Here is a 14,644-nt window from a genome sequence, read left to right on the forward strand (position 1 = left end):
ACAGGGTGACTGTGCTCGGTTTGACGGACTTTATTGCATTTTTTCCACCAAACACGTCTAAATATAATGTTTAAATTATAATTACAAAACGTCAGTACAGCTTGGATCACAACATTTTTAACACACTTGACAGCTGTTCTCTGGCCTGTTTGCGCCTCATACAACTGGTAGAACATGTCACAGACAGGAATGCAAAACAAGTGTGTGTCAGACTTCCCTAGCCTTTAGCCTACTTCACATTACACTGTTGCCAGGTGATGCTCATAAATGACATGGGCATGCTTTTAATCTTCTGACTTTTAAATCACAGAAGGAAGTGACAATGTTAAAACAAACAACCACATTGCAAGCCTAGAGTTTAGGCATACATTGTGAGAACATATTTTATTCTGATCACCTTGAGCAGTAAGTAAATCATCTTCTACAAGTCCTTTATTGCAGAGCCAGTGGATAGCTTGGTACCGTGGGTGACTTGTTCCATTTTGGCACTCAATAATCCAAACATAAATAAAAGTGAGCTATGCCAATAAAATCCATGGTAAAGTTGCAGCTACAAGTGCGAGTAGAGTAAAAAGTGACAGTAAAACAATCAAACATCGTGCAGTTGTGCAAATCCTGCGCCTTCTTCTGCGCTGAGGTTGAACCACAGTCATCACAACGCTGAGCGCATCATCTTCAGCCATGGGTCGCCCCTCAGCGCTTATGATAAAGATCTGAGACGCTTTATGGCTGGGTCTGATCAACATCTGTCGATGGACTCGTTCAGACACCCACCTGAAGCAGTGAGCAGCCCAGTTAACCCCCCTGGGTAAAGTGTTCTCAGAGGGGCGCCGTGCGCTTTGGAGCTGTCCCAGCGATAGAGGGAAAGGAACCTCCAGCGTCTGCACTTCATCTGGATCCTTGTCCGTTGTGAGGGTCACCAGCGCTTCCTTTTGTTTCCTGATGAATGTGAGATGTCTGCAGATAGGGCAAGCAATAGTGTCCCTGATGTTTCCATCGGTGTTGATGCTGACCAGCGTTTTGACCAGACAGTCGTGGCAGAAAACATGCCCGCAGCTCAGAGTCCTCTCTGTGCCAGACAGACCCTCATAGCACACCGGACACTCTCGTGCGTCTTCCTGGCTATCTTGCTTATAAAATGCCATGGGAGGAAAATAATCACCTCGGCAGAAGAATCCAGTTGATTCCTCAGTTGAAGTATTCCTTTCAGGTTCTTTTCCTTTCAGCTCATGACTCTCTGTACTTTTGGCTGTGGGTGGGGGCGAGAACTGCGCCTTGTAAAACAGGGCCTGCCACCTGTAGCTGCAGTGACTTGACTGATTGGGTTCCCTTGAGGTTTCGTTGGCAGTTCAAGTGGCCAAGCTGGTTCACATTTCCTTTTCACTATGCTGTCTGCCAAGTCACGCTTTTTAGATGCAAAACACGTAGGCGACGACTTTTCCATATTTTTCCAAAAGTTTTGTGCATAGAATACTGCTACCACAGTAAAGGCTGCAATGCTTCATTGTAGGTGTATAGATTTATAAAGACATGGTTGTCTCAAATTAAATACAAAATATTTAAGCTACATGAGATATCTCATATGGGCCCATAAAGGACTGTTGGAATATGATTCAAGTATAAATTATTAGCTTAATGCACAATCATTCGAAGCAATTAACCTGAACGTTGTGAATTCTAAGGTGGCCCTGAAGAACAAAACAAATTTACAAAAGATTAAACACTTTTACAAAGTAGGAGAAAGTTGGAGAAATTTACATTTTGGAAAACATTTTTACATTTTGGAAAACATTTTTACATTTTGGAAAACATTTTTTACATTTTATAAAACAAAATTACATCAGCAAAACACTTTTACCAAGGCCAAAACAAATTTACATTTAAGAAAACAAATTTACAAAAGATGAAACACTTTTACAGAGCTGTAGACAATTCTACAAAAGACGGAACACTTTTACCGTTGAGTCTAAATCCTTTCAGCCTGACTCCGTTTAGCCTGAGGCTATGTGGTCTGAGTCTGTTTCATCTGAATTCTGACACATGATGAAGGTTTTGCGGAGATATGATGGTGCATTACCGGAGACATGATGCTTTTTTTTATCTGAGGTCTGACACCTCTCTCTGAGACCCTATGTCCTAATAAGTAAACCATGTCCATCTCCGTTTGGTTTCTCTCCATCAAAACAAACTAAATGAACTGTCACTCGATCACTTCTGGATCACTTACGGTATTTGGTACATTCCCTTTCCGTAAAACTGAAATGGTAATTTGTTTCAGAAATGGTAAAAGTGTCCCGTTGTTTGTAAAATTGTCTCCAGCTTTGTAAAAGTGTTTCATCTTTTGTAAATTTGTTTTGGCCTTAGTAAAAGTGTTTTTCTGATGTAATTTTGTTTTATAAAATTTTAAAAATGTTTTCCAAAATGTAAATTTGTCTCCAACTTTGTAAAAGTGTTTAATCTTTTGTTAAAGTGTTTTGTCCTTCAGGGCCACCATATAATTCTAACAGTTTTTGTATTGATGCTCAATGACCCTCTGTGGTAATCTCATGTGTCTGCGCAGCCCGAGGTTGCAGTTTTATGTCTGGCAACTATGTGCCACCTTGTGGTCACCGTCGTGAAAACTCTGTAGCACCCATAGACTGTATACAGCACCACAACAAAAAAGAGGTGCGGCTGATTCAGTTTCGGTAGCAGCCCCGCCCGTTTCTGACGCGAGCACCCATACGTCAGCGCGTACGTCCATGTCAGGATTTACGTTGGTTCCGGGAGACGCGTTGGCAATTTCCTAAACACAGCTCTGTCACTTTAGTATCATCCGAGGCCAGGGCAGGGGAGAGGTGTGTGTGTTTGTTGGATGTAACATCGCCTAGAGGAGGACCTGCTGTTACAGAAGACACTCGGACACCGATTTGACATGAGCAGGTAACACATTTAACAGTAAATATTCCGTTTGAACGTGAGTAATGTTTCATCTGTTTGTGTTGTAAGCTGTCGTGTTCAGTCCTGGCTTCTCTGTTTAACCGATATGACAGCTCGAGCTGGATTTAAAATGTATAGGGTCGTTTTTATTAAAAGATCTGCTTTGAATGTCAGTCACTCTCCTTTACTTTTCGTGTATGGCATGTGTTCTTCTTTTCCACGAATAGCATGAAGCGTACTGTTGGGCTTTAAGCTAGGCTTCTCATTTACAGTCGGTCACATCACGCAGTGTCATATATCCAGACGTTAACAACAACGTTTGTTAGCGAATCTCAATTTAGATGACAACCTGTCCACATAAACATGGACCCATGGATGTCAGTCTTTTCGTTTAAGACCACCATGGATGTCAGTCTGTTCGTTTAAGACCAGCTTTTTATCATGAAGAAAGATTTGTTCATGTTGTCTCTATTTGGTGCTTGATTTGTCAGGATATTATTGTATTTATTACAGCTAAAGTCGCGTTTTATTGCTTTTTGAACATCATCCTGATGAACAGGGGCATTTCCTTGAACATCTAGCATCTGGATGTCCTCATGCCCTTAATCCTTAACATTACATGGGTTTAAGTAAGAGGACACCTATGCCACCACATCCATTAAGCTGCAGGCCTTATTTTATTCATATAGAAGCAAACCCTGTTAAGATACTGGCAATTAGGATTTGTTCAGCCCTCCTCACCCCTTTCAGAGGCCCCAGTTTAAAGTGTGACTACATCAGTGTCATCACTTGAACTCTTAGTAAGCACATAGTGATCCGCGTAAAAAAAAAAAAAAGAGGATGTAGCGAGATGAATGTGGGAAAGGAAACTCTTTTCACTACCTTCCTTTGTCTGTTATTTAGAAATAGATGGTTCCACAGTAAGCGTTCCCACTTTTGATGGACACAGGCCCTGTCAGCCTGGGTATTGTTTCACCAGACAAATAGATCCAGGGGTCAAACTGACACCACTCAAAAGGATGCTGAAATGTGAGATAACAGGGACAGTCATGACCTGTTATGTGATACAGGGGTTTGTGTAGGATTAGGTCATTTTCACCCGTTTTAATTGAAGGACCTCTGATTGAAAAGTGGGCTTAAAAACAGCCGTGGCGTTTTTGAGGAGATGATTACACACTTGTAAGGTCTTTGATCTGAATCACCATGGAAACTGTTTCCGGTCACCCATGCCTCTGTTGACCAATAGAACTCCCATTCGAGCCATTCTGCACCACACCTAAAAGAGACCGGCTATTTTTGCAAGATCATCAGATAATTTTGATCTTGGAAATCAGAGGAACTATTTTAGTTCCCTGGAGGGATTCAAAAGTTTTCCTTTGTTAGTCTATCAAACAAACATGTTACATCACCAGCAGCCTGGGAGCGTTTTCCTCTCTCCACCCGTTGCTGTATTTGGGTCTTGGGTTTCCTTCTTGATTTCCAGAGTAGCACTCTGACACGTGAGGGGCCTGTGGTGAGTAAATTGTTGATGACGCTGCCTCAAAGGAATGTTTTAAGGGAAGCACAGGCGGTCCAGCTTCTGGGTCCAGACTGTCTTCTCCTTGGAAAGGAAAATAACACATCGTCCCCCTTGTCTAAGCCCAAGCTGGCATGTCTGGTCAAAATGTAACAATAATGGATACAAGAACACATGTCACAGCTCAGCTTTGTATTTATGTACCAGCTGCAACCAAGAGACAACCTTTGGTCTCAAACCATGAAGCCCATGAGGAAGTGTTAAAAACTGCAATTCCTCAAAAATCCGCTTGAGGCTGGCTGCAGAAACACCGGAAACCACATTGACACCAATTCAAAAAAGACGATCTTTGCAGCAATGATAAACATGTTTACAGCCTGGTTCAAAAAACGGTTTGGCTATATGTAGCTAACTTCTCTATCGGCACACACCTGTGTTGCCAACTCATCAGTGAGGAATGTAGCTATTGGCTGTCCTAAAAGTCGCTAAATGACGTCATCACTTAATTTGCACAATACGAATTGTAATGGACGCTGTAGGAGAGACCTGTAAGTTTAAGGGAGAGACAAAAAGAGGTTAAAAAACACTCTTAATATGTTTATAAAGGAGCCTCCAACAAATCAAAGTACATCATTACATTTTTCAACCATAATATTTTCAAGATGTTCATTGTATACAATTTACATTAACTATTGAAATGGACCAAAAAGAGACAGAAGGCGGGATCAGCCAGTGGTGTCTTTGTACATTCGTGATACATTTGCAGTCTGGATGCTGAGGGGTGAACGCCTCCTGCTCTTAATGCAGCTAGGAGGGACTCGCAGTAGCAGCCACTGCTCGTTGAGAAGAGTAAGAAGGATACATGCTTTCACGTCAGTCTTCAAAAGTCGCCATTAACACCAGAAAAGTCGCTAGATTTGTCGCTTGTTGCTTTTTTGAAAAAGAGTCGCTAGAGGGGTCTGAACACTCGCTAAATATAGAGACAAAGTTGCTAAATTGGCAACACTGTAGTAGGGGTAACATTTTTTCTAACGCAACGGTTCAGAAGATATTAAGATTACAAGTTTTTGCCCAAATAAAGACATGACTGGCTTGACTCCCGGACCTGAACACATAGCTGTTGGCTAGGAGGCTCAAACTCTGCCCCTTTACGTCACACTATGCCTGGTTGAGTTTTGCATTTCCAATATGGCTGCCACCGTCGATTGGCTTCAAAACAGCGCTCAGGAACAGATGGGTGACCTCACGGATACTACGTCCATTATTTATACAGTCTATGGCTACAACTCATCTTACTCCTTGGTGTTGCTCATACATGTACTGGTTGTCTGACCCATCTGTAGGAAGTCCTTACAGCCACTGTCTGGATCATGAGTCCTCCTTAAACCACAGCAAAAGCACTGTTGGGGGGTGGGGGCAGCTGCTGCAACCCTCCACCCACACCAAACACACACATGGGCCCTTTCCAGATGTGCTTAATCATTTCCGGAAACCTACCATGCTGATTCTCCAAGATCACAAAGTGACGCAGAGTTTATTAGCTTACCAGAAAAGAGGAACAAGCGTCTAGTAAAGTGTTAACTCCGCAAAGAGGAAGGAAGATGAAAAAAGGTGTTCATACAACATGTTAAAAAGAAACTAAGAAGCAGGCGACAACGGACAGCTTTGATCCATGAGAGCATTAGCCACACTCATTATCACAGAACAAGTTATGTTGATTTTACCTCAATTGAGCTCAAGGGTTGAAATTTAATGAGCAGGAAACACTGGAAGCTACGCATTTAGATGTCCTGTTAGCCTCTTAGTCCAAATCCAGCCTCTGAAAGATTGGGTGCTGCAGTCAGTGAATGTTTAACCAAGGGTGGCATGACCTCAGACCGTCAAAACAGCATGACCAGTCTGATCTGGCTTTGTTTGGACTGATAAAGATAGTTCAGTTGTTTTATCTCCTTTTAGTAAGGAACGAGTGGTATGTTCAAATCTTGATTCCCTTTACCCTTAAGCTCTGAGATAAGACGAGAATGTACTGAGCCTGAAGCTACATGCCAGAGGATGCAGATACCAAGTCATGTGCAGGTTTGAATGCTTGTCCTACTTTTCAGCTTGTGAGCAATGATCTCGCATCTTTGTACCACAAACAAAACATGTGATATGTGTACTTTTTTTTTGTGTTGCATTCACATGGTTGAAAAGTATAATTTCCAAATCAGCCAAACCTAGAGATGTTACAGTTCTATACAAAGTATAATGATGCTATGAAGAGACTACTTTCCCAGTCATTTAAATGGAAATTTAAATTCCTACTAACTAAATGATAATAACAATAAAGTATAGTTATACAGCACTTATCAAAACAGACGTTAAAAAGTGCTTTACATCATTAAAAACCCACAATAATAAACAAAACATGAGGGGGAGACATATTGACAATTTAAGTGGAACAACTTAAAGGAACAGCTGAGAAAAAGAGAAACTACTAAAAGCAATTAAAACAATAAAACAGTTAAAATCAGTAAAACAAATAAAAAAACAAGTGAAATAAAAGAAAATCATCAATAAAAGTCAATTAAAAATAAATGTAACATCATGGATCAAACAATATTACAGGAAGGTCTTTCAATAAAAAATAAAAATATGTTTTCAGCTGTGATTTATTGGTCATTTATGCAAAATTTGTATTAGTCTTGTGGTAAGAAAACACAAAGAGAACAGTCAACATAGAGCACAATGTAGCCTACAGCCTTCTCTGCAGGTTAACATTCAAATGCCTGTGCTGGTTATGCATCGCGATGTATGGATGGGTGGATGGATGTCCCCCACTCTCTCCCTGTTTCCAGCACTATCAACTGTAATCCCCACTCTAATAAAGGTGCAAAAAGCATTAAATAAAGTAAATAAAAGAGATTCAGTATGTACACTTCTATGCTTCTATCTAATGAATGTAAAGGAAGGTATGAGAGCGATTTAAATATGAGAAGTTTACAGTCAGTTTGTGGGTGTGAATCACAGATAATGACCCGGGAAGACAGAACATAGTGCAAGGTCAAAAAGTAGCTGCCATGTAGTGAAATGAATGATGACTAATCGACTATAGGCCAGTTTAATGAGGCACAGCCTACATAATGCAACTGCAGCGCACTGCCATCTGTCATCTTCACAATATGTGCATCATAGTAGAGCAGTATATCCGTTGATGGGAGCTGCGTGACAGCATAGACACAACATATGACCAGTGTTATGGGTCTAGCTCTGGTGCCACCCTAGAATGACAAAGAGAGCCAGCCAAAGTAGTTTACTTAATTAAAGCAATGTCATCAAAATAGATGACATAACTTAGATGCATGTAAGTCAGCCTTATTTACTTTTTAAACAACTTCATGATCACGCACTTCTCCTCCCCTTCGTCAACAGACTCTTTTATAATCACCCATTGAGAGCACCGTTGAGACCAAAATGACATTCAGTGTTCCTCTCTCCTCAGGTTGCCCTGACATGGACAAAGAGATGATTCCAAAATTTTCATCAAAGGATGAGGAGGTTGATTACTGGAAGTCCCAAGCCCTCAAATATAAGAAAAGGTAAGCAATTTGCTTTGTCTCTTTATCCGGGTTTGACATGTTGTCATGAGGAGACATGACAGTCTTGAGAATAACTTGACGCCTGCTTCGCTCATTCTTGCAAATGAGGTTCCGTAACAATGTGTCATATTGTATTCTCTGATCTACCTCCCGAAAGATGTTGAACCGAATACAAGATGGCAGCAATTCCCCGTTTGATAAAAACACTTTCAGATAACACCCCAAACTTCAAACAGGAGTGAGTGAGCACACTGTATTTGATGAGTTGTACTATCTGTCTTACTCTTATGTAATAATTTGCTGAGTGTGTGGTTGTGTCGTCTTGACAAATGTAAATACACGATAATTTCCACCCATGTTTTTTTTTGGAAAGGTCCTCTGCTGGGCGGTTCAGCAGAGCGTGTGCTTAGCCATTTAAGGAGAATGACCTGACCAGCTTTCTGAAATCGCTGCCCACAGAGGTCTGTGGCTGACTCTGGAGGAAATTACTCAATCTGTGACTTCTTTAACAGAGACCACAATCTACTTTATGTTTTAAAAGGCAGCAGTTTTCCATGTGTTTGGTGTTTGTGTTCAGTCTTTCCTTATATTTGTGGAGTTAGATGAACATAACGCCTTTAAATGATGTGTTCAACACAGCACAGAGAGGGTTAAGTCCTGGTGGTTTTCTATGAAATTCCTGCTGTGGGTACCTAGAGGAAAAAACTTCCACCCATGGAAAAAACAACACCAAGGATTTAGTGCAGCACGGCTTGTTTCACACAAGTACATTTCCCAGGATCACTTCTACCGATGTATTCTGCGTTGATAAGTTACCTATTGAAAAGTTACCTCCATGATGTAATATGTTGAACTCTAGGCTTTTCACTCACCCAGTTTACCATGATCAATACAAGATAAATAGCACATACGTCCTTAGCTTACACATTTCATGTTAATGTTCACACAAGTGTGAGAGACGACAAGCCAGACTGGAAGTTGTAGGACCTTGCAGTGTGCTGATGAAGCAGCCGCTGTGCTGTTGGTATGTGTGGAACGACCCCTGGACAACAACTGATTCATGGATTCCAGAGCCACTGTGAGGCCACGAGTCAGCTGATCTCAGAACAGTGTTAACTACAGTGTCATGTGTGCGCAAACAAACAAGAAAGACAAGAAAAATGCGCTTCCATGCAGAAAACACAGAACGTCTCTGAATGTATCCTTCCTTCCCTCTCCTCGTCCAAATGTTTAATTCAACAACATTTTGAGTTATTGGTTGTTTTTAGACTCTCTACATGGGGTTGGCCCTGACCAGTGTGTATACGCATCCTGTTTCCTAGCCCATGTCCTCATCCTGTTTCTGCACCCTCTCATTTTCCTTGCACCACTGACCTTTCACCCCTCCCACAGCTGAGGAAGCCCGGTCTGCTTTTCTGAGCTCCTTCTAAAACCACTTATTGTCAGAGTACAGCTGTCTCTCTTAGAGCTGTATATTTAGAGTCCTACCTCGGCAACGCTGAGCGGTGCACTGCTCGCTGTGCAGCAGAAGAAGAGACGAGGTTAAAAATATACAAAAACCCGACTGACTGTTTTTATGCAGGTTTATTTTTGACCACCAGAGATAAAGCTGCTGGAACATACCTGAGCCTGGCTCATCTTACAGGACAACAGCCAGTCAGGTTTCTAGAGCTCATGCCAGCATGGGGTCAATCAGTCAGGCAGCTTTACCGAATGAATGGTGCACAGTGAACAGGGTGCCCGGTAAATGATAGCGATTGTTAATGTGTCTGTTTGTGTGCAATGCAGTTGCCATGATGCCCAGGAGGAGCTGCAGGAGTTTCAGGAGGGAAGCCGGGAGCTGGAGGCAGAGTTAGAGGCACAGCTGGGCCAAGCCGAGCACCGCCTTCGAGACCTCCAGAGTGAGAATGAGAGACTGAAGAACGAGGTGTCAAACCTCAAGGTAACTGGTGAAAGCCTGTGTTGCATGTTTTGGATTGGTTTAGCCTTTATGGCAGGGGCGTCAAACTCATTTCAGTTCAGGGGCCACATATAGCCCAAGTTGATCTGAAGTGGGCCGGACCAGTAAAATCATAACATAATAACCTATGAATAATGTCAACTCTAAATGTTTCCCTTTGTTTTAGTGCATAAAAGTACAAGTACATTCTGAAAATGTTCACATTTATGAACTATCTTTTTTACAAAAACAGCTGTTGTATTTTTTGCCATGATGAGTCTCATAGGGGCCGTATATTTTACTCTTTAAGCCCTGAAACCTGCTCCAAACACACCAAACACAAAGGTTACCCATTCACCTGACACAGAGTGTAATGTTTACTGCAAAAGAACAGAGAGATTATAATAATGAAGAAGGTAAAGTTGACTATTCTGGACCCCTCAGCTCCAGCATGAACAGTTTGCTTGCTGGACAGTGTTGTATGCAGGGGTGTAGGGCTAGTGTTAGTAGTTAGTGGATCGTCTTATTGTGCTCTAAAAAGTCTTTATGAATCTAAACCGGATTATGCAAACAGCAAATAATCTATTTTCTCACTTTGAGAATAAAAGTCCTGGGAAAAAAGCGCTGTACAGGTGCGCTCCGTCAGGACTATGATTTTATGCGACCCCAAGAAGACACATTTGAAATAGCAGTCACTTTTATTGAAAAATTGCAGTTAATGTATTCTCTGTAATTTTTTCACTTTGCAAAGTCGTTCTGCGGGCCGGATTTGGAACCTCTGGTGGGCCGGCTTTGGCCCACGGGCTGCATGTTTGACACCCCTGCTTCATGGTCTGTCAGTAGGGTCACAATAATAAAGCAATTTGCGGTTACTTAAGAGGTTATCTGATTTCTCTTGGATCCTGAGGACAAGGTCCACTGACCTGTTTGTAAGCATGGTCTAAATAAAAACCCCTCTTATGTAATCCTGCAGCTCTCCTTAATTGGATGTCAGGATTAGGAGTAAAAAAATAGAAAAGCACTGGGACAGGTTTTGTTCTTAGTCTCTACAGGCATGACGGATACCCAGGTGATCAAATAACAGTGTTTACATGCAGGGTAATTACTGTCGCTGCCATAGCAGATAAGTGTTTGAGTTTACTCTCGGTTGAACACTTAAGTGAACTAAAATGAACTGTGCTAATGAGCTAGAGAGATCATGAATCATGCTTTCCTCTCATTGTGCCCCTGGGGCCACAACACAGGCATACGGGCCTGCCACATATTGCAATGTGAAGTACCAAAACGCACACAAGCCACAGGGCCTCCCCGGGGAACAAAGAGGCTATTTGAAAGCGAAACAATGCAGAAGAATATCTTTATATCTTGTCTTATGATTCAGCAGGTTATAGAAACAACTGCAGGGTTACTTTTCTTTTTAAATACTGTTGTAAAGTGTATAAAATGCTACATAAATACGGCTCTAGCAAAAGGATATTTAGGGTGGATTTCCCTGGAACAATAGGTCGCTTTGATGTCCTTGTTTTTTACACACACTCACCCTCTCTGTCCACCTTTTTCAGGAGAAACTGGAGCAGCAGTATTCCCAGAGTTATAAGCAGATTTCGATGCTCGAGGACGACCTTGGCCAGACACGCAGCATTAAGGAGCAGCTACACAAATACGTCCGAGAGCTTGAGCAGGCCAATGATGACCTGGAGAGAGCCAAGAGGTCAGACTGACTCAGCATTTCTGTCAGTGTGTCATTAGACTGTGTTTGTTCTTTGCTTGTTAAGAGGTCTAAATAGGAACATAAACAAGCCCTGATAAGGATTTTTTTAAAGAGTCGGTTATGTGATTACATTTGTCACAGCAGCATTCATTCAATGTTTTAACAGTCATGTCTAACATCTTCTGTGTACAGGGCAACAATAGTGTCTCTGGAAGACTTTGAGGGTCGTTTAAACCAGGCCATCGAGAGAAACGCTTTCCTGGAGAGCGAGCTGGATGAGAAGGAGTCTCTTCTGGTGTCTGTGCAGCGGCTGAAAGATGAAGCAAGAGGTAAGGACAGAGCACAGAAGATACATTTCATTTAATGTACGACCCATTTAGGGGAGAATTTCATGAGCTGACTCTATTTTCTGCAGACCTGAGACAGGAACTGGCGGTACGAGAGAGGACTACGGACAGGATGTCTGCACCCAGCTCGCCCACCTTAGACATGGACAAGACAGACTCTGCAGTACAAGCCTCCTTATCCCTCCCAGCCACACCAGTTGGAAAGAACATAGAGCACCCTTTTATCACCTCAAAAGGTCAGGGTTTACTAAAATCACAGTTTTTTTTGCACATGTGAAATGTGAAACTCCCTCATATATAAACTAATGTTTTCGTATGTGCATGTGCAGCATTAACCAACGGCTGTGGCAGCTCATCCCTCACTCCATCTGCAAGAATCTCAGCGCTTAACATTGTAGGTGACCTCCTGAGGAAAGTCGGGGTAGGTACCATTCCCTTTAATTTACATATAATGACCTATCTTTTCATTCATTTCATTGTACGTTCTCTGTTTGCATTATGGAGGAGAATTAGAAAGCAGCACAGTAAAATTAAAGATAGGTCACAGAACAGCCAGGAACAGTGTGTCCTTGGCCACAGGATATACAGAGTGATATTTGTGATAAACACGGATCATGTTTCTTGTTTTTTTGCGACTAGGCTTTGGAGTCGAAACTCGCTGCCTGCAGAAACTTTGCCAAAGACCAGGCGGCAAGAAAAAATTATGCCAAAGACAACGGCACACTCATCAACAGCAACGCCACCAAGTTCTCTCACTCTCTACACACAACGTACTTCGATAAAACGTGAGTGTTTCATTCCTCTGCTTGTCTCAGAAACAGATTTCTGTAATTGAACTGTCATTATTCCTGTATTTATGCACATTTACCCTGTTTGTGTATCCATGTTTGTTAATTTTGTAAATCTTCTTCTGGCAACCATAGGACTGTTAATGGATTGGACCCCAGCTCGTTGACCTCCATGGCAGCGACCAGAGCCGTGCCCCCACCGGGCCTGCTGCCTCTGAGCGTGTGAGGCATCCCCACACCACATTAACCTCACCAAATACAATATGGGAACAGAGAGGACACTTGAAAGACCATTACATTGTGTGCTGAGCGTGTGAGTGTGAGTGTGAGTGTGAGTGTGAGTGTGTGTGTGTGTGTGTGTGTGTGGGTGTGTTTGTGTGTGTGTGTGTGTGTGTGTGTGTGTGTGTTCGGGATTGTGCACTTTTGAACGTGGTGTGTAAACAAGAGGCTTGACCTTACCATGACCTTGCCTCCAGGTTGCAGCTCTAAATGCGTCTGTGAGTAGGTGCACAGTGGTGTGTGCATATGTTCCTACCACATACTTGCATGTGCCTAAAGCTGTACTGTACTGTGCTTGTATGAATGTCACTGCAAACGCATTACTCTGTAGATGTCAACTCTGAATTGACACCTTTATATTCTTAGTTCCACTCTTCATCTGAAACTACTATCCTGACAAAAGGTCTGACAGATCACAGCTTCCTTCTACTCCTTCTTTTCCTTCTTTGTTTTCTCTTCAATTGCACAGCTGAACCTATCTCAATTCAGAATGTATTATATTTAAAAAGGGATGTGTTCCTATTAACTAATTTATCTATCACAGTATGCTTTAAAATGCAATATTTCTTATTAGCTATTTTCTTGCATGTGTGCATATGTAATGTGGGGTAGTGGAGGCGAAGCTGGACCCCATATTTATGACTGAAGTGAATGTTGATCGTTCAAAGCCATGTAGCCATAGTGGGGTTGTTCTTTTTGTGACTGGCTACTTGCTTCTTTTTTTACATTTGAAGTAGCTTTTTTGTTAAAGTTCAGAAATATCAGCTGGATCTGTCCTCTGGGTTAAACCTGCACTTAAACAAACTGAATCTCACTGGTTTTGTTGCAGGCAAGTATTTCCGTCTGTGGAATTCTGTTGATATTCTGAGGGAACAGTTTTGCCTTTTATATGTTGTTGTTTTGTTTTTTTATTTGTGACCGGCTCATTTACCTCATTTTGATGTTCAGGCAAGTACTTGTGGTAGATTTTTAATCCTAGCAGGCAAATTTGGATACTCAAGCAAAATCAAACTCACTAGGATTCTCATCGGCACTGTTCTTTAGCAGGAGTACATTAATTCATGATTCACTGTGGCCTTTGTGTCAAGCAGCACATTAGCTAAACATATGTCAGATTAAGGTGTGTGAACCTAGAGTTAATTAAACTTGACTAGATATTTTTAGCAGGTTTCATATTATTTAAAATCACCACATTTTTCATTAATTTGGCCCCAAAAATAACCCTTTCTCAGATTTGTCTGTTACCATCTTGAAACATAACTTGAGGCCTAAAGTATTCATTTGTTTGATGATATGAGATGCCATTTTGGGCACTCTGTGAGCCTGTTCCTCAAAGCTTGTTCTACAGCAAGTGTACATAGCTTGTACGGATGGTTATTTGTACATACTGAAATTTGGCATTAAGGTCCTATTTATTTCAGATTCTGTATGGCATGTTCAAATTATAAATGGTTAAAACCATTGTATAATTATATTAAAATGTTTGTCAATATTGTTTAAGTAAATAAAAACTGAGATGACAAATATGTTGTGTGGTTTTGGGTTGTGTGTTGTTACCATCGAACAA

At 41.6% G+C, this 14,644-nt stretch overlaps 2 protein-coding genes across 2 annotated transcripts; one reads left to right on the forward strand and one right to left on the reverse strand.

Annotated features, from left to right (window-relative positions):
- Positions 1 to 14: 14 nt before the first annotated feature.
- LOC117832670 (RING finger protein 222) lies at positions 15 to 1,576 on the reverse strand. Its single transcript, XM_034711898.1, has one exon. It carries the CDS (start codon positions 1,143 to 1,145, stop codon positions 519 to 521), a length of 627 nt encoding a protein of 208 aa, XP_034567789.1. The 5' UTR covers positions 1,146 to 1,576; the 3' UTR covers positions 15 to 518.
- Positions 1,577 to 2,746: 1,170 nt separating this feature from the next.
- ndel1b (nudE neurodevelopment protein 1-like 1b) lies at positions 2,747 to 14,603 on the forward strand. The gene is made up of 9 exons (XM_034711745.1): positions 2,747 to 2,922; positions 7,917 to 8,013; positions 9,802 to 9,955; positions 11,515 to 11,663; positions 11,856 to 11,992; positions 12,079 to 12,246; positions 12,340 to 12,431; positions 12,650 to 12,795; positions 12,934 to 14,603. The coding sequence occupies exons 2-9, from the start codon at positions 7,928 to 7,930 to the stop codon at positions 13,022 to 13,024; spliced, it is 1,023 nt and encodes a 340-aa protein (XP_034567636.1). The 5' UTR covers positions 2,747 to 2,922; positions 7,917 to 7,927; the 3' UTR covers positions 13,025 to 14,603.
- The last annotated feature ends 41 nt before the right edge of the window (positions 14,604 to 14,644 follow it).

Source organism: Notolabrus celidotus, chromosome 20 (genome assembly GCF_009762535.1).
Source record: "Notolabrus celidotus isolate fNotCel1 chromosome 20, fNotCel1.pri, whole genome shotgun sequence".
In the NCBI taxonomy this organism is placed as follows: domain Eukaryota; kingdom Metazoa; phylum Chordata; class Actinopteri; order Labriformes; family Labridae; genus Notolabrus; species Notolabrus celidotus.

What these genes read in the sequence shown, in the direction of transcription:
- LOC117832670 (XM_034711898.1), bottom strand. Translation starts at nt 1,145, where the DNA reads ATGGCATTTTATAAGCAAGATAGCCAGGAAGACGCACGAGAGTGTCCG.
- ndel1b (XM_034711745.1), top strand. Translation starts at nt 7,928, where the DNA reads ATGGACAAAGAGATGATTCCAAAATTTTCATCAAAGGATGAGGAGGTT. An exon ending in ACCTCCTGAGGAAAGTCGGG is followed by an intron (nt 12,432 to 12,649) that starts GTAGGTACCATT and finishes TTTTGCGACTAG; the next exon opens with GCTTTGGAGTCGAAACTCGC. An exon ending in ACAACGTACTTCGATAAAAC is followed by an intron (nt 12,796 to 12,933) that starts GTGAGTGTTTCA and finishes TGGCAACCATAG; the next exon opens with GACTGTTAATGGATTGGACC.